The sequence below is a fragment of the Haemaphysalis longicornis genome, unplaced genomic scaffold (genome assembly GCF_048455015.1).
Source record: "Haemaphysalis longicornis isolate Haplotype H1 unplaced genomic scaffold, Haemaphysalis longicornis Haplotype H1 scaffold_4, whole genome shotgun sequence".
NCBI lineage: Eukaryota > Metazoa > Arthropoda > Arachnida > Ixodida > Ixodidae > Haemaphysalis > Haemaphysalis longicornis.
In genome coordinates, this window is record NW_027526361.1 from 39977417 (window position 1) to 40001734 (window position 24318).

The window sequence follows — 24318 nt, forward strand, 5'->3', positions numbered from 1 at the left end:
GCTGATATAGCGAAATATCGGATATAGCGAACTAAATACGAAGTTTGTTTGGTCATGCTTCATTTCAATGACACATATTCTTCTTATAATGAAATCAAAACCTTGAAAGCCACGCGATATCGGCTATAACGAAGAAATATTTGGTTCCCGCGAGGCTCAAAACTCGGCAGCTAATATAATAAAACCAAAATGTTTAAAAAGTGAGACAAAGCAACTGTTTTTTAGTAGCTTAAGGCCCTTTATTGCGTGGACACCTTGAAAACTTCACTCCGCTCAGACTGTGAGAAGCCACCAGGCGAAGGCCACATCCTCCTTCAAGAAAATAAGAAAGACGGCCTGTTTTGCCGAACGAACTTTGTTCAGTTGTATTTCACGTTCTCACGTTCCGGTATGTTTAGTTTGAAATTCCGCAAGGAGACAGATAAGGACTATTTTGTTTATAGTGGGTTCGAAGCCTAGAAAAATGCGTTTTTTCTATCTAGAATTGTTGCGCGAGCCAGATTGCCGATTTATTAGAGCCGATTTTTACGTCTATGGTTATAAGGAATACCGGTTATAACGAACCAATTTACTGCCCCGATACTATTTCGTTATAACGAGGTATATTCTTCGCTCGACGCTAATTCGTTATAGTATGTAATACAAATTCAGTAGCGGGGCGTATTTTCGATAGCCGCTAGGGAGTAGCACGACTTCTTTTCCACTTCTTTGCAACGGCTGGACTGTTTCTTTCCCAAGCGTAGAAGAAGTCGCCGGCATGTGTTTGGAGCATGCGCGATTTCTTGCCCGCAGGTCAGTCGGGCCGCACGGGGCCACTACCACTGCGCTGCCTCCAACAGTCTGGGCCAATCACAGAGCGAGCCGCTCTTCCTGCGCGTCCAGTTTGCCCCGGTGTGCCACGAAGCCCAGAAGTGGATCTACGGAGCCGCCAGGCACGAGCCTCTACAGGTGAGTCTGCCGCGGCAGCTAGGCCTCGTCAGTCTACTGAGTAGTTTTAAGTGCTGGGCACTTTAGGCGCTCGTCTTGTCGTCGCTGCTCACTCGCTGGACCCAAGTAGAGCAACAGGGCGTTCTGTTGTAGCGCTGTCATCGTGGTGTACCCCAGAGGCTTCGAAGACCAAGCGGTTTATATAGTCATAAGGGTTACTCGTGAACCGCTGGCGCTTGTCCTACGTCTCCCCGTTGTTTAGCGCAACGAAAACTATAGGTACATTCGAGGCAAAATATACGCAATGAACCGGCATCGCCCGTGTTCATTTAGTTAGGAACGCTCGTTGGGTTGGTTTTTACGATAGTAAGCGAAAAAAGCGGCCGCGCAAGAAAAAAGGGTGCATTCGAAATGACGCATAAAGGCTCCACGCGCAATAAGAAAATGGCGCGTTCGAAATGCCGCAGAAAGGCCCCAGTTGCGCAAGAAAAAAAATTACGCGTTCGAAATGACGCAAAACAGCTCCAGCATACGAAATTAAGCGCAAAGCAAGCGAAAAGCAAGCGCAGAAAGAATGGAACTCCCGCTGGCGCAGTTTCAGACAGGTGGCGCGCGAGCACTGCGAAGCCGCGAAATTCGAATTGCATGGTGTGGTAGCCGTGAGCGGATAACGGCGGTACAGCCCATTATGGCGAATCACTGCTCTGCATTTCCGGCAGCTTTCACATTGAGTGGAACGGCTTTATTTTTTTTTCCACCCGCCGATGCCCCATGATGGCCGGTAGGGACTTGGCAGCGCGCCAATTCGGAGACAAGAAGAAAACTTCTCCAGTTAACAGTGCCATTTATACGCCCGATGCGAGCAAAATGAGAAGAACCACTTGAACAATGCCGCTAGAGTGACAGAATTTGTTCGCATACGGTCTAGTTCATGCTGTCAGAGAAGCTCCCTTTAATGGAAAGGGGGTGATGGAGAGAGCTGCAAAAATAGCCGCTGTACCTGGCGAACGGGAATATGCCTCGTTTGGTTCAACGCAACCTCAGCCACACCAACCTGACGTTGTCTGGAAGTCACGCCACGTGTCGATCATGTTTCAGCGTTACGTTGGGTTGCGAAAGCTCGGTGAGGTGGAAACCGCAGAGTTGTTCGCGTTTCTGGGTATTATTCTAGCAGGATGGATTGTGTATCTTTCATCTGGCGGGGCAAATCGGTCAGGGACTTTGGCATTGCTTTCTACACCAGACGATGTCCGCGCCGTATAGGTTGAAGTTTGAGTGGTGGAAACACACGATTCGATGATGGTTTTCTCTCCCGCACGACTCGGGTGGACAGCCCATATGTTGTCTCGTGTCATACGGACAAGGAAAACAGAGTGCTGTTTGCCATATGAGTATGCAAATAATGTATAATTTTCTATTTCGCTGTCCCGAGTAAACTATTTCGGCGAACTCAATGAATTCAAAAGACAAGCTTCCTTTGTGCAGAACGCTTCAGGCGCCTTCGTTTGAGAGGAGAAAAAATTTAGTCTCGTTAGTATCGAGAGAGTGACAAATGTTAGTTTATTAGAGGGTTAGCGCCAGCCGAAAGAGAAGCTCCCTTCTCCGAACTTTGGAGCGATGAATAGGTACACGGCTTTCTTGAGAAACCACAAGCTAATAGAAATTACATGAGGACAAATAACAACTGAAAGATCAAATTGCCAAGTGTCGAAGACGAACGCGTAATATGTTAGAGCTGAAATTGTTTGCGTTGCTGTTATCCGTTTAGATGACGACAGTAATTGAAATAGCGAATGCTTTACAGACTTCGAAGAACGTTAACCGTCATTACCTAACTGCGCAGTGGTACGCTTATACGGCAAGCCCAGCTGATGATCGAGGCAGAGAAAATTTGTCGTCCTATACCCCAGTCGAAAATGACGACAAGAAAAATTTCTGTAGTTTGTCGCATTTTCGCGTGTCGTACAGTCGTCTCGTCGTATTCTTGACGTGTCCTGATTCTGATGTTCTGTGCTGTGTCGTACTCCTGTCCCGATTGTGATGTCCCGCCGTGCCGAATTCCTGTCTTGTCGTGATCCTGATGTTCCACCAGTAGTTGCACATTGTTTGCATGTTATTGCCCATTGTGAAGTGTAGTGTAAATGGCTGTTCTGTATTGACTACAGGAATGTTTGTCGTAGAGAAAATTGACTTTGTCGTTACGATAGAAATGTGTGTCGTAACCACAGATGGCGTTGTCGTAACAACAGGACTCCTGTTGTCACAACATTTTTTTTTGTAGTACGACAGGAATTCTTGATAGGTTTTTGCGGTATTCCTGTTGTGATTTTAGACTGCTCGTGATTTTGCGATATACTTATATGGCAAATGCAATGTTTACATCAACTTCAAGCAAGAAGTTACAATTTTTACTCTGTTTGTATAAAAACAGTAAAAATTGGAACTGCTTTTTTTAGGTCGATGTAAAGATTGCATTTCAAACATTAAAATAAAAAATTGCTGGCAGAAAACCGCTATTATGATTTCTTGAAAATTTTATTGCGGGTGCACCTTCCGCAGATGGTGTTAACACTGCAGAATTTAGCGTTTTTGTGTTACAAAGAGCACACAAGGGCGTCGCAACATGCACAAGGCAAAAATGGGACTGTTTCCCGCTCAAAGTGTTTTCAGCGTTTGCCGAATTGAACATTGGCATTGGAACTGGTAAGGATTCAAAAGTATTTACATTGTTGCTAAAAGTTCTTTGTGAATTTTCCTTCAAATTTATGTGGTGCGGCAATTTCTATTCGCATTGTTTCGGTTGCATAAAGATAACTATTGCGCTCTGTGACTTCAAATTTACGTAAGTGCGATAATTTCTATTCGTATGGTTTTGGTTGCATAAAGGTAACTATTGTGCTCTGTGACTGAATTTACTTAACGTGAGTTGAAAGTTAGAGCTTTCACAGAAAGTTGAAAGCATTAATAGCGTGATATGTTCTTCAGCCATTTGTCCGGCATTTGGTGAAGCTGAATACCAAAAACAGCAGGCCTAAACTCTCGACGCTGATTGGCTAACAGATCGCGTCAGCACGCGCGAACGCTCGCACTATTCGTAGAGAAGTCAATGCAAGGCGAAGAGCGGTAGGCAGAGTTTTCTTGAGAGAGCCGAACACCACGCAGTGGTGTGAGCGTAGGCGTATGTTTCACGTACGCAGCACAGCAGCCTTGAACATTAGTTTCTGTATTTAAATATATTAAGGTGCTACTGCGACAGCAACACGTTTATTCAGGGTAACGTCGATACAATTCTTTTGAAAGACTCGAAGCAAGTACGGCACCATGACGCCCAAGTTCTCCTTGTATTGATTTAATCTGGCTCTGTAATCAGTCTCCGAGCCTTTCTTCGGGCCAAGCAAGCAAACAGCGAATGTTTTGCAAGGCCTAGAGTTCTTCACTGAGGCACTGTGAGCTGCCTCTAATGTGATTTGAGTTAAATATTTACATGGCACTAGTCGGCCGCCACTGCAGCATAAGCTTTCTCCTAAAAAGCGCTGGCACAGCTTCGTATTTGGCCTTACCCGAAAGAAGAGAAATGTGAGGCAATTAGAGGTCCCATCAGGCAACTTGTTGGCTCTTAACAAACAAATAAGAACTCTAGGGGCCCCTGATTGGGAATTGCAGGTAGCGCGTAAACATTCATTCCTGGGGTTCATTTCCGCAGGCACACCTCTATGTATGTGGGCATTAGAAAGCCTAGGAACTTTTTATTTCCCTAATGAAAAGGCTTATCATTAAATTAGAATCTTTTTAATAACCGAATGCCGTAACGCCTTTAATGAAATACCTTGTAGCGGCATCGCTTTCCTCACCACGGCAGCGCCCATCATCCCCATCGTCTGATCCGCTCATTATCTACCGCGCCTTGTCTTGGGTGCATGCCGAAACTAGGCGCTGAGAACATGCCTGGTGATTGATGGCAAGATGTCTGGTGCCATCTTCATCGCCTAACTAGCGCTGTACAACTCCGCATGACCTTATGTCATAACCCTAATCGCGTCACCCTAATCGCGTCATAACCCTATCGTGTCATAAAACTATAACCCTAATCGCGTCACGCGTTAGGGGTGGGTGGGGGGGCGGGGTGACCAATAGGTGAGAGATATGGGGAGTGAGTAGCTCAAGGATGCTTGCGCATCAGAATTTAATATACGCGAATTACCGAAAAATAGTCATGGAGACATGAACCGTTGTTATCTTCTGCCCTGTTGTATGTTGATGGTCGTCATTTCGCGTTTGGCTTCGAATGGCTAGAGTCGGCTAGGTCTGACCCCGATGAGACGATTGTCTGGCTAAAACTGCCCACCGCTTATCGCGAGCACAAGCTATAGCGCGTGCTCACGCGGCATAGTCTGTTGCTGCGACGACCTCGGAGCCGCCGCCACAAAATTCTGAGCAAATAGCCAATCCACATTAAATGCGAATTAAGGACAGATCAATCCACACTTAAGTGGCTCGTCTGGTCCAATAGTACCTCTCAATACCTTCCAAAGGGTCAATTTCATGTTTTCCTACACGTAGAATTCGCTTTCAACCATGTATCATGTGGGTGCAACTACGGGGCTTACCCTGGTTGGGCAAAACGTTTGCTATAGCCGTTCCAGATGATGTGCGGTGCCCTGACAAAAAGTGGTTTCGTCTTCTTCTCCTCCTTAGGTGACGTGTGACGTCGACGCGGACCCTCCAGACGTTACGTTCCATTGGCACCTGAACCATTCCTCCGAGACGGCCATTCCGCACAGCATGCAGGTATGGTTTTAACTTCGGACGCCGCCGTGTTCTGTGCTCATTAAGATAAATCAAATAAAAAAGGGACCTAGCACCTAAACACGTAAGCTTAAATGACGCCATGATGAAGTGAATGAAGAAAGAAATATGGCAACTGCTGAAACTCCGTGCAGCTTGTTTTAAACAACAAAAAACGAACGGCTCCAGTGTCACACTAAAGATACTCTGTGGTTACACGATATACGGGAACACGTTCCGGAGATAGCTTCTAGGATACATTGTATTTGCACCTATTAGCGACATGAAGTAGATGGAACGGGAACTGTCTCTTCATCGGTTAACCTCGCACACTTACAAATTTATTCGCATTTTAGGCAGTAGCGGCTGTAGAAGCAATGGTATAATCCCTGTGGTAGCAGCAGTAGTAGTGTTCGCAATAATGACATCGGTTAGTTGGCAGAAGGAAGAAAGGCAGGCAGGTTGACAACCGTATACCGAGCAGGTTACTCCTTGACTCGATTCCTGTGACATGGATAAGTAGAATCGAAAAGGGATAGAGTTTGCAATGACGGTGTCATAGAGGGAGGCAAGGGAAAGGGATCTAGGAACAGAATAGAGGAATAGAGTCGGCGTCAACAGGTTGGTCTCCAGCGACCGCATTTGGTTACTTTCCTTCACGAAGCTCCAATAAAAATTCCAGAAGTAGATTCCGAAGTCCGTAGTCTCAAGAAACATCAGAGGGCTTCCATTAGCCCACTAAGGTACAGCCAGTCATGGATAAATGAAATTCCAACACAAAAATATGAACCAGAACACGCAAACTTGAAAAATACTGTTCGCGAGGCGCGATATCGTTATATTTGGGAAGCCATATGGCATCTTGGTCGCGGTACCTAAGCCCCGCATGGACAGAAATCGCGCTATTTGTGTCTTATGTGTCTTATTTTCGTGAACGCGTTTCATTCCTCGATGATTGGACATCGGAGTTATGACCGTGCAAGTTCTGTTCATATACTAAACCCGCAAAAATGGTCTATACAAAGCTGCCGGTGAGTTGCCACAAGTAAACACGCAAACTCTTGCCTGAAGCATTTGTCCCAGCTCGCCCTGGCCACGGCTATTTGTGCGCGATATCGACCGTCGCTTCTGTAGCAGAGGGTGGACTCGAATGTCAACGCAGGGAGCCACGCGTTCCGTGGCCACGTTCATCGCTCGCTCGGAGGCCGATTACGGGGCGCTGAGTTGCGAGGCCCGGAACTCGGTCGGGTCTCAACGGCGGCCCTGCCTCTTCAACGTGGTGCCGGCCGGTCCGCCGGAACCGCCGGGAGTCTGCGCACTCGCAAACCAGACGGAAGAGGCGTTTCAGGTAGGTCCCCGCCGCCCACATCTATAAATTGTACTCTTCACTGGGGAAGAGAAGTTGCCGATAAATTCGTTCAAACTTAACGTGTCGTCTATCGGCAGACGTAATTCGGAGTTATAATTATACAAGTTGATATCTGCGTTGCAAGCAATACCAAATTTGGTCCTACCATTTTATTGTTTAGATACATCGACAGCCGTTTCACATTTTAAATAGCCTGAAGGCAAGAAACAAATAAAATAAAGCATCGCTGTAAGATACGTGACTATCTTGAACCACCAGCAGTTCAATGACTTTGCGACACTTTGGGCTTTTAACAAGCTATTTAGGTCACTTCCTTACCACTAGCTAATGTAAACACGCAGGAAAAGTCCCGCATATCCATAAAAGTTTTGTGTACAGAGCTCGCCGCTCCCGCCGTTTAAGGACAGCGCACCGCGCAACGTGAGCGTGCCGTGCATGTGGTCAGTGCTGTAAGCGACAGAAATTACATTTTTGCAGCCATGACTCTCTTTATGCGTGCGTGTGTGCGCGTGCGTGCGTGCGTGCGGGTGCGTGTGCTGCGTGAGCGCAGTCCGCGAAGGTTCAAACGATAGGGGAAACTCGACCCCGAAAAAGGAAAACTTGGCTACCCCAGTACCACGTTTTGTTTCCTACAGCTGTCCTGCGACGCAACAAAGAGCGATTAATACCATTTTGCGCAGCACAAAAGTGTATAACAGCACAATTAAACATAAACAGCTGGGTATAGCAAGAATATTTACGTTGCTCTGCGTTTTCTTAAGCTTGAAAGACAACTCGCATACGGAGAGAGGCAGTCGCAGATGCCGATCGTAAACATTCGATAAGACGCCACCCTCGTACTTCAAACTTACCACTCGGGACGGCGCGTCATTTAAAAGAAAACTCTCAGGCTAAATTTTAGAGTTCATTTACCCTTTATTTCTCCACACCACCACAGTAAAAGAAAGTGTCGTAATGTCCCTACCGGTCATTGTATTTAATACGCGAACATTTTTATTTTCGTCTATTTGCAGATCGAACGCTAGCGTTGTGCGCGCTTCAGTCGCCATTCTCCTCGTCGTTCCTTGCAGGTTCTTTGCAGCGAGGGACACCACGGGGGTCTACCGCAGCACTTCGTCCTCGAGATCCACGACAGCGGTGGCCGTTTCCGGGGAAACGTCACCTCTCCGCTACCCCACTTCGAGGCAAGACCTCCTCCCTTGCCGCACCGCCCGCGGGTCTTATGATTCGTCCAGACGCTCAGACGATCGCGGACCACCCTGTTTTCTCTCGAATTCGCTCAATGTGCCTGTCGAGCTTCGCAATTGAAGCTCCTCGGGCGTTCGGTGGAACATAAAACGCGCCCGCCGTTGTTTAGAAAGGGAAGAATAAACAGCTTGGTTTACACGCTACGGTGGCAGGGTCGGCGGATATTGCAAAACTTTTAAGTTATCGCGTTGATCAGTGCTCGACAGGAGGACTATTCTTCTTTTTCTTTTTTTTAGAAAACGCCGTTTCCATTTCGCCATGTAACAAATTTCCAAAGCGCAGACCGAAATTAAGCGTTTATAACACGCGGTTTGAGTGCATCGCTGTATACCGGAGCTGAATGCAGGCGTACAAACGAAAACAACGTTTTTGCAGTGTGACTCAGCATTCACAGGCTTAGCAAAAACGCAATTTCTGTTAATAGATTTTGTGCTGTATTTTGTGGTATTGTGAAATGAACAAGATCACGGAAATGAATAAGGTGTCACAGGCTTAGCAAAGACGCAATTTATTTTCAATTTTCTGCTGTATTTTATGGTATTGCGAAATTAACAAGATTAAGGAAATTAATCACGCATCACAGGCTTAGCAACGACGCAATTTCTGTTAATCTATTTTGTGCCGTGCTTTATGGTATTGCGAAAGGTACAAGATCACGGAAAGGAATGAGGTATCACAGGCTTAGCAACGACGCAATTTATTTTAATCAATTTTCCGATGTATTTTATGGTATTGCGAAAGGAACAAGATCAGGGAAATGAATAAGGTATCACAGGCTTAGCAACGACGCAATTTCTGTTAATCGATTGTTTGCTGTATTTTTGGTATTGTGAAATGAACAAGATTATAACAATATTTTTTTGTTTACGTACATTTTGAGGGAGAGAAATTCGGTACTGTTTAAATAAAACCTCCTATCCAGCCGCGTGATGTGCTTTGTTCAACACACCAAACGTTCTCATTTGTAATTGTTACTCTCAACAGCGTTAAAGCTGTACGTGGGATGTATGGTTTCGAAATTTCGCCACGTGCCATGCTCTGTTCACGGTTTCTTGGTGTTTTGGTGCCAAACCTAGCCACGTGCGGCTATCTTAAATTGAATTTAACAAAGTGTACTGTTGGGCGAGTTGGTAGCTCATTGTAAAAGATGCTACAGCGCGAAATTGATTGATTGTGGGGATTTAACGCGCCGACGCAACGCAGGCGATGAGGCGCGCCGTAGTGGAGGGCTCCGGATTAATTTTGACCACCTGGGGATCTTTAACGTGCGCCGAAATCTCGTACACACGGCCGTTTTTGCTTTTCGCCTCCATCAGAAAAGCGGCCGCCGCGGCCGGGAATCGAACCCGCGACCTCGTGCCTACAGCGCGAAATAAAACACGGACACAGAAAGACGACGGGTCATCTTTTACAATAAATTGAATTCTTCGTTTGTCCTGTGTTGTCCCAGGTCTCGGCCTGGCTGTCTTGTTTGATAGGAAGAAAGAGAAACGCGCTCGGCAGGAGATCTTCGCTCGGCTAGATTGGCTATTTAGGAACAAACTCGGCTCGCTGACCAAACGAAACGGCATTAGATTCGCCGCCTCTCGGCTTGTGCGCGCCATTTTTTTCCCGGCTTATTCGAGATTTGTTCGTTTCAAAATTAATCTCACAGCACACGTTCGCTCCAATCAACTTTATTAAGAACCTTCCGTCGTGCGTGACACACAATGCGCTTAAGATAGGAGGATTTCATTTCAGTAGGTAACGTCTTACTTTTCCTATTTCGTATGGCCAAGGAGGAAGCTTTTTTAGTAGAATAGTTCCCTGTTCTCTCATCAAAAACCACAGTCGGTGAGAGGCTGCCCGTGGAGCCGGTATTCAGCAAGAAGTGATGGTGGTTTCCGATAAAACTGAGAAACACCATTAGGCGTTCCGACATTAAATAAACACAGCTGACTCTCGCAAAATGAAGCATCAGAAATAAATTTATATATCCTTGTTGACACACCACTTAGTAAAATTTGTCTGATTTAAGTAGCTGTGAAAATAAGAGATCACACTGCTTATTTGCTAACAGAACAATCTTGTTTCCCTTAGAATGTATTGTAAGCGCAAGTGGCTTCGCAGCCTGTAACGATGATTGAGAAAACCTTTTTCTAGAAATAATAGGCGGGGAAGGTAGCATTCATGCTATGCGAGACTGCAAAGGTATAAATGCCATGTGAGGCTTCACAGGTTGTTGGACGTCAAGTGACGCGTTTCTGAGCGTGCACGCGCACACACGCACGTACACGCACACACGCGCGTGCACTATATGATTACTACTGTTTTACGCAATGTTATTGAATTTCAGGGTTCCCAAGGGCTAACATGGCCGTAAGAAACGAAACCCATCACTTTGATGTGACCCTGCAAAAAGCTTTAAATTTGAACCAGGATAGACTGATTTAAAACGCGTAAGAAGCTAGATGTACTTTTTTCGTCCACTTTTGTAAGGTGCCTTAATTACCTATCTGGTCTTTTGTATTTTAAGCCGTTACTCACTACAGTAGCCCATTTTGTCTGAAATCGTTTCGCGGGAAGCGATTACTAAATATTCTTTGGTAGGCACGTTTAATCTAATCTTAACCTCAAAACTCACAAATATATAGTGAATGCAGTCATAATCCTTTTACAGGTTCTTTTTGATAGAGAATTGAACCCCATCGGCCAGTTAGAATGAAGAAAAGTACAACGCCAACGCCAGAAGTGACACTTCAATATTATTCGTAAAATAATGCAACAAGAAAAAGCGACATGTTTTAGCCGGGGTTTTAAAGAGAACTATTGCATAAGTCATCTCAAACGCATTAATAGAATAAGCTTAACTGAGCCTTTATAGCTAGGGCTAAAAGCTTCTGGTTAGAGAGGGGAGGGGGGCATTGCGCTTTGCCTTCTTTATAGATGTAATATTAACAATTTAGGTGAATACTTTAAAAAGGCATCGTTACTAATTTTTTTATTACGCATTTCCGACAGACATAAAAATAAATAACCAAGTGCCGCTTTAACGGGGTAACCCAGGTGAACGCACATTGCAGTTGCGGGCACTAGAAGCTTTAATAAGACATGACCGCTCTTTCTCCCTTGTTTCTCTGTTGTTACAAGGGGAGAAGAAAAATCGGCGTTACAATGATATTCTCCCATTAGCTGTTCAGAGTCTGCGCCATACGGTCGTTGTTAACGGCTGATCCTCAAGCCATGCTTTCCGCAATAATGGCATGTGGCTAACATGCGTATAATTTATCTTGCTGTTGCTAAGGGTACGGGAAACAGGAACACTTTCACACTAACCGCGTGGAGTCGCGTCAGCTTCATTGGACCATGGGCCTCTCGTTACTGAGCAGGTATCCGACCTTCCTTCGGGCAGCGAGTTCGTCCTGGTCGTCTACGCGGCGAACGGCAAGGGGCGGAGTCCTCCGGTCCTCCTCACAGCCTCCACGCTGCCCGCCGCTGCCGAGAGCCTTCTCCACCAGGGACCCGGTAAGGAAGCGGCAAGGCAACGTAACAACACACATTGTAATCTAAGCCAATAACAATTTGAGGTACAAAAAAATTCAAGGATGTTGGATTGCGCATCCGGACAGGAAGCCGCGATGACGCGTAGGAATCAAGCGTTCAACTGGAGGGAATATGCGACGTCATGAGAGCTCACAGTAGTAGTCGGAAACAGGTGAACCAGAAGACTCTAATGACAACGTCTGGTCAAGTACTGTAGATTAAGCAAATTTATCCCCAGAAACTATAAAAAAAAATATCCCGGGCCACCTCAACTAATGTGAAACCTGGGGAGGGGTGAAGCATGCAGTGTATAAGTGTATTCTTGGCGCCTTGGCGTTTTGCCAACGGAGATGTAACCGTTTGGGGAAGGGGGGGGGGGGGTAGAGATGTACAGCTTTGCTATAAAAGTCTCGTGTCTTTGAAGCCCGAAGCGCTCTAGCGCGAGGCGTAAGAGAAGCGAGTGTCCCGGTGTTTTTTTGTTACGCGTTATGAAGCCTTCCAGTGCGAAGCGTAAACGAGTGTCCCGGTGTTTATTAGTAAGCGTTACGTTCTAGCACGAGGCGTAAACGAGTTTCCCGGTGTATTAGTACAGTTTATAAATGAGACGATTGTTACGAGGACGACATGAGACGCCGACAGCCCGAGCCTCCAAGGGGCTTCGTCCCTGAAAGATTGATAGTGAGTGCACAAGGTGATGCGATTTTCAGAGTCGGGTGATGCTGTAAAAGGCGAGTTTATCGTCTTGGCCAGCCACGCATTGACAAAAGACACGACGACCGTGGGTGTGGTCATTCTGAGCAAAGGACGATGGGATAGCTGTCATCGATCCGTTCGCAGCAGTCGATGTGAAATTCAGATAATGTTTTATTGGGAAATGTGCGTGACATGCGACGACATTACTGCACATTGTATGAATAGCGCGACATAGCATGGCATACAAGACGCATGACACACAGTGAGGAACCTGTCGACCGATCGACAGAGCAGGAAATCAAGCGAGCAAGCGATAAAGCGGGTGCACGCGAGCAGGTTCCACCAGCCATACATCAGCAAACAAGAAAGCACGCGACAATCATCAAGCAGGTGCTGGCGCAAACTGGCGAGCGTATGGGAGTTATAGCTGCCCTTAGATGGCAGCGCGCACAGGTGTAATGCAGCGGTCATTACAAAAATGTTGCACTTTACGGATTCGGCTGCCTTGTGATGTGTAGGGGAGCACATCAGGAATGGGCGAAGGAATAATTCCTCTCTCGCTTCCTTTCCGGTAGCCAAATCTTCGGCTTAGGAAAGATGTTACTTGTTCCGTTTCATTCTTGCCACCAAAACCGATCAAAATCCCACACCGCTATTTTTGCCGCTACGCAACGCGTTCCTCTCTTCTCTTTTACTTTGGTCTTGGAAGTAATACGTTCGCGAACGCGTATTGCTTCCCCTCATAATGACCCTTCTTGCGGTGATGCACCCTCTAAAGGGGAAATACACGCGAGCGCATCTTATACTGGATGTTTCAGGGAAGACTTCAAGTAATATAAAAAAATGGCTTTCGGAGGTAAAATTGTTTTTTGTGTGCTGACTGATCACCGACCGTGGCGGGTGCTATAAAATGGGTTCAAAGTGCTATGTATGCTAATAATGACTAAAATTTGTTAATTATTCTTTTAATTATTTCAGTTAGGTGCTTCATTGCGATCAGGATGATTTAGAGGATCATGAGTCCATCCAGTATCGATTATTGGATAGGCGAAATTGCAGTTGGGTGCAGAGCTACAGCGCTCAAAACCTCAGCTTGCCGGATGCGCGCAACAGGATTTCATGCGGCAGCTGAGCGCCGCAAAGCCACGCCCACGCGCTCATGTCACTCGGAGCCGTACACGTCACAAGCACGCCGCGCTGTATCTTCAGCCAGAACAGAGACAAAGGGCCGAGTGTTCATCATCCGCCATAATATGACTTCTCATCACGATTGCCGAGTGCGGCCGCGACTTTCCGCCGCTTGCGTGCGGCGGCCACGATGCAGACGCAAATAATATCGAAGAAAATAAAAGTAAAAGAAACTAAGAAAACTTTCTTATCTAGAAATCCGGCTATCAGATTTCCTTTTGCCCGTTCAAATGTCGCTTGCCTCTGTTCGGGCGAAGATAAAGCGCGGCGTACAGTTCCGGGTGACATGAGCGCATGGGCGTGGCTTTGCGGCGCTCAGCTGCCTCACAAAATCCTGTTGCGCGCATCAGGCAAGCTGAGGTTCCGAGCACTGTAGCTCTGCACGCAATTGTAATTTCGCAAATCCAATAATCGATACTGGATTGACTTATGACCCTCATTACAACGAAGCACCTAAATAATTATTAATTAAATATTTTTAACAAATTCTAGTAATTGTTGGCATAAATAGCATTTGAAACCCGTTTTATAGCGCTCGCCACAGTCCCTGATCAGTTGGCGCAAGAAAAACAAATTTATCTACTAGAGCCTATTTTTTAAAATTAGTTGAAATCTTCACTGAAATACCCTTACAGCGAGCTTGCCAGTTGCTCTCTGAAAGCACGCACAGTATACTCCAATTAACGAGGATAATTATGTTCTGTAGTTTTAATGCGTAAAAATTTTAGGGTAACTTCTCTCAATGAATCCGTGCGCCCGTCCGAAATTAACGCGTCACACTTATGTAAATGAAAGACCTTAGGAGTTTCTTCAATTGTTATAAATGACTCTTTCAGTCCCCATTTAAATAATGCCCTCCAAGCAGTGTATTTGCGCACATCACTAAAACCAACTTTAGGGTATTTGTTTAAAGCAATCAGACCCAATTAACAATGAACCAATGATTTGGTTTTCTAATGCGTAGCATTCTTTACCGAGTACCTCCACAGCCAGGACCATGTAACGCCCTGCCTATCCACAAAAATGCAGATTTGGTGGAAGTTTGACCTTTAATCGGTATAGTAGCGGAAATAGCTATACTTAGTCGGGCACAATTTTGAAAAAAAATAAGAAAAATGAAAAAAAAAATTCCCAAGAATGATCTGACAGAATAAAAAATATGCACCTTATACATCTTCTTCCAAAACAGCAGAATAAAAAAAAGGCCGCAAAAGAGCTTTCCAAATACGGCTGCATTCAAAACACAGCAATATTTGGCTGTAAAGAACTCACACTCTAGACAACCGGAGTCACAGTCACACTCCAGTCCCACTACAGGCAGTGTGTAGTGCAGTGAAGTCAATGTATAAACAAGAAAACGGTGTCTGGATTCAAGATGGTGACCAACTTCCAAGGCAGGCGACATAAAAGCAGAACAGCAACAGAATATAAAAAAAGATGTCACATAAAGTGTGCTGACAGTAAATGAGCCAAGTAGAAAGCCTAAGAGGACACTGCGTCTGTGCGAAAGATGGTGCGGACAGAATGCTTACACACTATTAGAGAATTGCCCATAGGAGTTAAAACGTCGGGGCCAGTAAATGAATATAGCAGTATTTCGGTGCAGTTTGCAAAGTAGCAGGGGTAAGGTTGCCTCAAAAGTCAGGGAATAAACGACACCTGTTAGGACTTGGATTATTCAGTCCTTATCACTAAAGCAACAGGCGTAACCCGGCACTAAGGTCAAACGTACAAATAGCTCCCGTAGTGTTTCTGTATTAGACAGTTATTAACACAAAAGCCGTATGTGTCCTTCAGGCGAAAAGCTCCGCGTTTTGAGCAGTGGGTAGCCGAAACGTTGCGCGCTTCTTTAACATTAGAAGGACCACAGCAGAAACGGCAATCGAAATGACAGATGTGAGAAGATGAGAAAGTCACCCAATACTGTGAGCTTCTGTACGCTACTTACCCAATACTATACGCCTACGCCACACGGAATACAGCTTTCGAGGTACACATAGGTTTGCTAACCTCCTTTGAATGGGGACGTCTTATGGCTTGCCCTTTTAACACTTCGCGTGATACAGTTGTGTGCGTCATGTTAGTTCTGGTAAGCAAGCGTAAAACAGATTCATAGCTTCTCGGGTGGTCGCACCCACCATGGTGGCTCACTGACTGTGCCGTTCTGGTAAGCGCAAGGAAGCGGCTTTGCTTCTGGCCGTGGCAGACGATTGTTTGATAATGCGAAAAGCGAAAATGCCCGTCTGCCGAAATTTGCGTGCACGTAAAGCATCCCCAGGTGATCGAAGTTATTCTGGCGCCCGCCCATATACAGCGCCTCGTGGTCCAGGTGTAGGGGGCGCATAAAACTAGAATACTCTAAAAACTGATAATGGAGTTCTTAGCCGTCTTCGTACTGATTGATTCATAGTAGGGTTTAACGCACCGACGCAACGCAGGCGATGAGGCGCGCCGTAGTGGAGGGCTCCGGATATTTTTGAGTACCTGGGGATCTTTAACGTGCGCCAAAATCTCGAACACATGGGCGTTTTGGCTTTTCCCCTCTATCAGAGAAGCGGCTGCCGCGGCCGGGAATTGAACCCGCGACCTCGTACTCAGCAGCGCAACGCCTTAGCCACAGCCACCGCGGCGGGTGCCGTTTATGTACTGGTAGCTAATGAAGACGAAGAAAGGAAAGTGAAGAAAGAGACGCGCTCACAATGTAAGAATTCTTTTTAGAAAAGCCTATCTTTCGATTTGGTGCGCTCGAAGTCTAAAAGCTAGATCATCTGGAATTTTCTTTTTTCTTTCTTGGCCTTTGCGTTTTCTTTTCTAGTTTTACAATAAATGACTTCGACCTTTTTAGAACACCCTAAGATGTAATTAACACTGAAGAAGCTTTGAATGCCAGTTTAAGAACAAAAGCCTGATTTCGACCCCCACCCCTTCTTTTCCCGTTCCCTCTCAGACGCCTCGTGGCAGATTAAGTTCAGCCCTGTGCTGGCCGTGCTAATGGCCCTGGTTCTTGGCTTCGCTCTGCTCGCCTTCGTGGTCGTGGCCGCCGTGCGACTCTGGAGCAGGCACAGCTTCCACAAGGACGAAAACGGTGAACAAGCGCTTTCCCTATACATCTCATCTTCGCGCTCCTTGTCTCCTCCTTGCTTCCATTTCCGGTCATTCACAGAGGAGTGACGCGGACTGTGGCAAAGTGCTGTGCTGTTTATGAAGCGCCGAGACAAAGATTTCTACATGAAACGTGCTTCCGGTTGACCACTCAGTTTGATTCCCGTATGTTCTGGAGTACTCTCGTCGCCAACATTATGTCCTTATCTGGCCCTTTAATGGACCGTAAATTAATGTAAACAAACACTCGAAGCTCAAAATCGAAACTCGAAAACACTCGAAAAGCGACAGCTAAAAGTGGGTCCAGTCTTCACTGAAAGTGCGTCAAATGTATCGTAAAATCTTCAAAGGCCCAGATCGCAAACAAAGAACGACGCATGCGGCAATTCTTCGCGCACTAAGTAAACGCGTCTATGAACGATCTAAATTTATGCCGATACGTGGTTTGTAAGATAACGTATTGTCTTATATAGAACCGTTCCTTCTTGCGGTTTTCAGGTAGCCGTTTTGGCACAATTAAAATCGAGTTTCAAACACGTGCCATGTTTCCAGAGATCATATCAGAGCTTTTCGGTCGACCAGCTGGTCTATAGAAAAATGCATTAGTTTTTTGACAGAACCCCATCAGCCCCACAAGGAAAGCGTTCGCTTTAATATTATTCTAAAGTTTATGAACAAGATTAAATCAAGGCGAAGTTTGATTAAGATGAAATGAATTGTTTTGCTTCATACCCTTTGCTGTGTAAATCCCAAAAGCAAAGTTTGCCTTTGATTAGCTCTGGTAAGCTCGATAGCTGACGCAAGCGTAGGCACCAGTGGTGTACTGCCTTCACACGGCACAGTGAGCGCAATATCGCTGCTGACGCAAAGTACATTACTTACGTACATTGTTTCAGCAAATAGGAGAATACGAGGTAAAAATTAAATTAAGCCCAAAGCGCGGCAGACTGGAAGAACTGTGGTAACTCTAATACCCCTGTAGTGGGATAGATTATAGCACCCCGGGAGATCAGATATTGCCTTTGAGATTTCTAAATGTGGGTGACATTAATGCCTCTCCATGGTATTTCACGAATACCCGATTTAATAGAACTAAAATATATCATATGACGCTCATGTTGAGCAGCAGCACTCCCATAAAAAGACCCTCGCATGTAGACATAGCATATTTTTATATCACCTAATAAAGGTAGGTATCACTTTTCTGCAGTAGTACTTATATAGATGCTTTTACACTTTCCTATTCAAAAACCCATAACCCGTAGTAAGTGATGCAGTAAGGTATTGTCTGAGTTCTTTCCGCGCGAACTGATCAATTCATTCGCTAGCGTAGCAGCATTCCGACAGTTCAATAGATCTCACAGCGCTCACTGCGTAGGTACTGCTCGGCCGGGAGGAATGAATGTTGCTGCGGTTTGGCTTGCAGGAAGCAAGTTGCCGAGCCCGGATGAAAGGTGAGGAGCCGAATCGCCGGCAGTTTCGTGCGAGACTGGATACAGCTTGTTCCAAACTCGGAATTTTTTCACACAACAGAACCTGGATACCGGCCGCGCCTGACGTGGTCGACAGGATACAGGTGTCGCCCAAAGCGGAATCCACGGAAATGGAGAGTAAGTACGTGCGATGCAAGCGGTTAATTATTAGTAGGTCAGCAGTACGGATGAACAATGGCACTCCATCCCGGTGTGGTACTCTACCCAGTAATTCTAAGCGAACATGCTGTGGATGGAAGCGATGCAACCGATGCCCCGCTCTGGCATTTACGATACTTGTAGCTGACGCCGCAATGATACAAAATTACAGTTCAGATAGCGCGAAACTTTGCGCTGATTTTTGTTCGCCTTGAATGCCAGCTATTAGACATCGCTAGTACAACTATTAGACGCCCCAAAAATAATTGAACCCCCTGAAACTTGTAGTAAAATGTTTCTGCCCGATATCTGAAAGGTTTTAAAGCGAAGCTATTTTGGGCGGGGGAATACCCTAGCCCGGAAATGTCCGTAAACAGAACGCGTCGCCGCCGAGAAAAAAGGTAGGGAAAGAAGGCGAGGCATGGGAGCGGGTGGGTCGGGTCATTGCTCAGTACTGCACTAGAGCAGCGAAGAGGGGGAGAGGGTGCACTAACAGCCCACGCTCGGGAAGGGGTGGAAAGGGGCGGCTTTATTCGACATCCCTGTTGGTGATGACACACGCCGGGCATGGTATCGGGCGGGCAAGCCTGGTAAAGTACGCCACGGCGGGAGAGGCGACACTCTAAGACACGCCCGTGGTTCAGCTTCACCGCAGCGCACATCATTGACCGATCCGTGTAATCAACAAAGAGAGTTCGGTGAATGATAGCAGCGAGCATACCAGTTGATTCAAAAATTCAAATTGCCTCCATCTAACGACGACGATGGTTGAAACGCGAAGCTTTCTGGCGTGCGAGAATTGAATGGCGAAGTGTCAAAGTCAAAGCCGCTGCGATTATAGTCACAGCATCGACGATCAAAGTGCAAACCACTCGAGAGTCAAAGTACAAGAGTCAGCAATCTGCCTGCGCGTGAAAGCCCAAACTCAGACGACAACAAACGAATGGGTAAGAGAGCTGAACTTTCTTACCCATCTCCCACCTCCGTCGTTAGAGGAGGGGGGGGGGGGGGTGTTGAACTTTGTTTTAAGAAAGTATGCGCTAAAGCTGTAGAATGTGGTCGTGTTTGAATGCCAACGCTCGAGCTACGACCTCAGAGCAAATGCTGAGCGAGCCGAAGGCGATGACGGCGCAATCGGATGGACGTCGGCGTTATGACGCGAGGGTCCCAGGTTCGATTCAGACCACGAGAAGGGTTTTATTTTCTTGTTTCACCATCATGGGGTGCCCTCCCATTATGCAAAGTTGGCTTTTCTGCAGTGCGCTTTCTGGTAGCGACACCGTCATCAGTGAGACCAAGAAAGCTTCGCTTTAATAAACTCCGACACCACACGTAATGTCTTAGGCAAGTGGCCAAAAAGGTGTATATAAACTGCAAGAGACGCCTAAACGCCACTTTAACGAGAGGACAAACACGTTACAGTGTCAAAACTAACACTGAGAAATGGTGTCAGTGGTTGCGTGCATGCGGATGCTTCGAATGGGAACTCTTTGGTCTCTGCAGTTCGCGTACCCTGTTCACGTGGCAGCCATATGAACACCAGCGGCAGTAAAATAGAATGAGAACAAGTCTGATTTAGAGGGTGATAAGTTACGCTCTTGTAAAGCGGAGAGAAATACCCACTTTTCGAATCGCTCAAATGAAGGCTGCCTGAAGGCATCGACGATCGATTGAGGTGAACCGCTCACAGCTGTCGCCGATAATTACCGTTCGTTCCAGGCAGCAGATGTCGCGGAAATGCTTTCGCTTCTTTTATCTATAATTAGAAATTTTGTATTGACTGCTGACATTGTATTTGTTATTAAAATCACTTTTGCTGAATCATTTCTTTCTTTCTCATGCGGTTAAGAAGTTTAACAAAAATGGCCCGTAAAACTACGATTGGCCGAAAATTGCTCGAAACAAAACTCAAGGATTCGATCACTCGAAGTTGTAGCTTTTGTTACTAAAAATTGATTGTGCTCTCAAAGATTACCATTTATTTCCAAGGTATTTATTCGTGCTGCCCAAAATATTAGTAATGATAATAAGTTTAAGTACCTTTCAGAGGTGAGGGGAGAATTCAGAAAAAATAAACAATAACACCGGCCTGAGCACAGCCAAAGTCCAATTGAAAGCCAATTCAATGAGTAATATTTTTGACGGCTCAAGAAATGTTCGGCTCCGAAATTGTATCACCTCTACGAAATTTTTTACAGAATGTCAAGAGGGCTTACTAGATAGCTTTTCTTGAAACCGATAACCAATTTTAGTCATTGTAATCTCTTGCTTGTGTAAAAAGTACTGCTTTCGCAATGTGTTTGCTCTGTGAATATTTGTTGCGGTCTATTCTGTATTTTTTGGAATTCTGACTGATTATATTTCTGTACCCTGCATTTTTTGAAGCAATTTGTTGTTGTTATTACTGCTGTATGTCACCCCCCTTATGTAATGCCCTATTGGGCCCTTAAGGTATATAAATAAATAAATAAATAGCTCTTCTCTAAAAATTCACTAGAAACTGTACTCATGATTGTGTGGCTAAGTATAAACATGAGGAAATCAGACTAGTTACTCAATATGAGGAAATCAAAAGGCCCATACAAAAAGAAAAAGTCGTATGGGAAAAGCCCTCCTCTCATTCTGGGCATAAGTAGGCTGATAATGATTACAATCCTTATTGTACCTTTAAAACAACATACTGCTGCAACGAAGATAATTAGCTGGAGTTGAACCAGGGGTTTTATGTTCGTGCGATAAGGTTTGTTGTATACCAAAACTGCGCGTTAGTTTTACATAAAATGTTTTTCTAATCTAATCTAGCAATGGGCATTTCAGGTCGTTTTGTCCGATATTTTTGCCTTATGCACAATTTTTTTTAAATCCCTGAGTATAGGTATAATAATTTAGCGTGCCAAGAAATACCCGATAGAAATTAGATTTGAGCAATAGAAAAAGAAATACGTATTTTTCCAATTAATGTCCGCAATTTACTCCGTTTTGGAGGGCTGCAATAGGCCATCTACAAGTGCCTTCCCATGACAAGCCACGTTTCGGACTTAACCGTGTGCCACGTGGTTGATTGTGAGCCGTGACCCGGCGCGCGTCGCAGCGTTCGTGTCGGCTAAGGGGCTGTGCTTGGCGACCCTCGACGAGGACCAGAGCGTCATCAACACCTTCATGCAGCGGTGATCCTCGACGGTGCAGCGTCGCGAGCGTCCTCCCCTTGTACAGAAACACCAGCGCTCGCGAAAGGCTGCGGCAATGCGCACACCGTCACCGCTGGGCGATCTTCACACTGGTGAGCCCCGAGCTGGCTAAGCTTCCGTCCTGTGCACCCTTTGAACCCTTACAAATAGGAGGCCAGCTATCAGGCATTTCAATCACATCTTAATCGTTATAGGAACCCTGAAACACTTCATTTCACTTTTTCTCTCAATATAAAATGTTGCAAAGTAGTCAAGAAGCGCATCTAGTTCGTGGAATAGGGGTCAGGTAACTCAGCCAAAAACTACTGCTGTACGGCTCTCACACAACTCATAAACTTGGCAAATATATTTACCAAGACGTTCTTTGTTCAGAGTATTTTTGTTATCAAGCCTGGTCTAGGCTTTATTTGCGCGCTCGAATGAGGGATGTCGAGGGATGTCGCGGCTATGGCTTGGTGTTCTTTTAATTGTAGGAATAAACGCATTCAGTATCTACCGCAGAGAAAACCGCAACAAAAGCAAATCAGGGGCTGGAACGTGTATGCATGCGCTGTGCCAAGCAAACCATGCAGTGACAGTCTGTACTGGTGATAGCTGTAGCTTTCTCAGTGCTTCCAGGTAGCAATGAAAGAATTGAAGCGTTTGTCGGAACTGTTGCGGGGTCCCTTTAATGCCACGATGATGATTACCTAATCGTCCACTCAAGTTTCATAACATGTCATATATTTTATGTAACATCACCCCAGTATTTAAATTAAAAATTGCTGCGCTACCTGTTCAACAATCCCCTGTCAGTGTATTTAGGGTGTGATGTAAAGGCCGAAACAATGCAATCGGGAAAGTATGCAGTTTCTGGAGAAGTTTGGATAGTGGTGCTTGCATCAGTGCCCTAAATTCTGGTTCGCAAAGGTTTTATGATAAATATGATGTTTCCGAGTTCCAAAAAAATGTTAAGTAGTTCACAATGTTAAGTAATGTTAAGTAGGTCACAAGTAATAGTCATCATCATCAAGATGATTATCGCCATTATGAGCTATTTCTCACCAATCATATGTTTACCGGTTCCTTCCTAACGCAAGGATGGACAGTTATAACTTCGACTAGTTGTTCACAAGAGGTAGTGCTGTTCCATCCCAATCCTTACTGACGCGGATAAGGGACAAGCGCAAGAAGGTCGGCCCACGTCTCACAACAGTAATGCGCAGGGCTCTTCGATGTAAGCACGTAGGAAACTCGGCCTCAAAAAAAAAAAAAAAAAAAAAAGGTCGCCGTCCCGCTTTGCGAAAGTAGATGTCCAGTGCCGCTGTTGTAAACCACTACACACGCTGATGGGGGAGGGTGTGAAATGTTCCTAGTTTGTCTAGGCGGGCTTGTCGCTTACACTTGGCTTCTCTGGCGGCAAATGCTGGGTCGTGACGCATGCGCTACGCGTCTTAGGCGAAAACTGTTGGGTCCTGCCTGGCCTGACGCATGCGCAGGCCTTCGAATGACGTCAACCACCCTGTGCTTTCTAGAGCAGCTGCAAATCTAATCTTTACCAGAACACATGGGGGGAGGGAGGATCCAATTGTTCACCAGCGCCTTATCATCCATCATGCGGTTTCTATGTTTCTTTTGTGGTTTTTTCTTTACACGAATGCTGAGCTCTATACTGCACGCATGTCATTAGTATGACGCATGCGCTCGGTGTCTTGGGCTGGAACAGGGGTTATGCCTGGGTTTCTTGTTTACGACACGAAATTTTCCAACCAACGAGAGGCTAACAGCTTCGCTGTGAAAACGGCCCGCCCTGGACCAACCCTGCTTTGGATCGTGCGTACGGTGGCGCCACTGCGGCCACCGCAATCACTATAAAAAAAACACTGTAATTATTGAAACTGACAATTTAACGGTCAACTTTATTTTAAACGCGCATAATTTTTTTCGTTCTTGGTAGTTTCTTAGGCTATTCATTGCTTTCTGAACTGCGGTTTATTGTTAAAGGAGCCATGAAGAGAAAATACAAGTTGGGTTTATTAGAAAGACTGCTTACTCCCGATAACAATGATACCAATATCATCGCAATCTTCGAAAAAATAACGGAGATATTAACGAAAACGTGTGAAGCCGTGGCGACCCCCTAGCCAATTTCCCGCAACTTTTCTATGACGTCACGGAACCTTGTTTGTGCAATTGGCGCCCCCCTAACTGACCTATCGCGACGACACATGACTGGACGTCTGTAATGGGGCCTCTAGTTCCATTTTACCGCATCACTTGAACGCTGACGTGCAGTTAACGAACTGAAAATTATGTTTTATTGTTGGCCCGTATGACGTCATTCTCGCTCATAACACGTCACTGTGGCGCAAGATTTGAAAGTTAGTAAATTCTTCTTGCTTTTTTTTCGTTAAAAAACATCTTTTGGGGCTGCAATGGAGCTGAGTGAGATACTGTATCCTAGTTCTTTCAAATTAAACGAAGTTGTATTTTCTCTTCATGGCTCCTTTAAGGTTGTTTCTGCGTCTGCGCAACTGCCTCGACTGATTGGCGCTTGTGCGAACACTCCGGCACAGCATAGGTCATACTTGAAGTACTAAATTTGCCGTTGCCACTCGGCCGACATCACTCTGCACCAAAGCTAATCAAGTATCTGATCAAGTGGCTCTAAATAATCCTTTCAAGC

General features: G+C 45.6%; 1 protein-coding gene across 2 annotated transcripts in view; it reads left to right on the top strand.

Annotated features, from left to right (window-relative positions):
* Positions 1 to 24318, top strand: part of LOC144178534 (nephrin-like) — a 188794-nt gene that overhangs the window by 160637 nt on the left and 3839 nt on the right. The window contains exons 7-15 of one of the 2 annotated variants that reach the window (XM_077706464.1): positions 793 to 948; positions 5623 to 5715; positions 6875 to 7060; positions 8152 to 8265; positions 11698 to 11833; positions 16680 to 16817; positions 18213 to 18288; positions 18368 to 18444; positions 21557 to 21745. In XM_077706464.1, the coding sequence (XP_077562590.1) occupies positions 793 to 948; positions 5623 to 5715; positions 6875 to 7060; positions 8152 to 8265; positions 11698 to 11833; positions 16680 to 16817; positions 18213 to 18288; positions 18368 to 18444; positions 21557 to 21636 (1056 nt within the window). In that variant the 3' untranslated portion in view covers positions 21637 to 21745. The remainder of the gene's footprint in view (positions 1 to 792; positions 949 to 5622; positions 5716 to 6874; positions 7061 to 8151; positions 8266 to 11697; positions 11834 to 16679; positions 16818 to 18212; positions 18289 to 18367; positions 18445 to 21556; positions 21746 to 24318) is intronic. The other variant, XM_077706465.1, reaches the window with a different exon arrangement.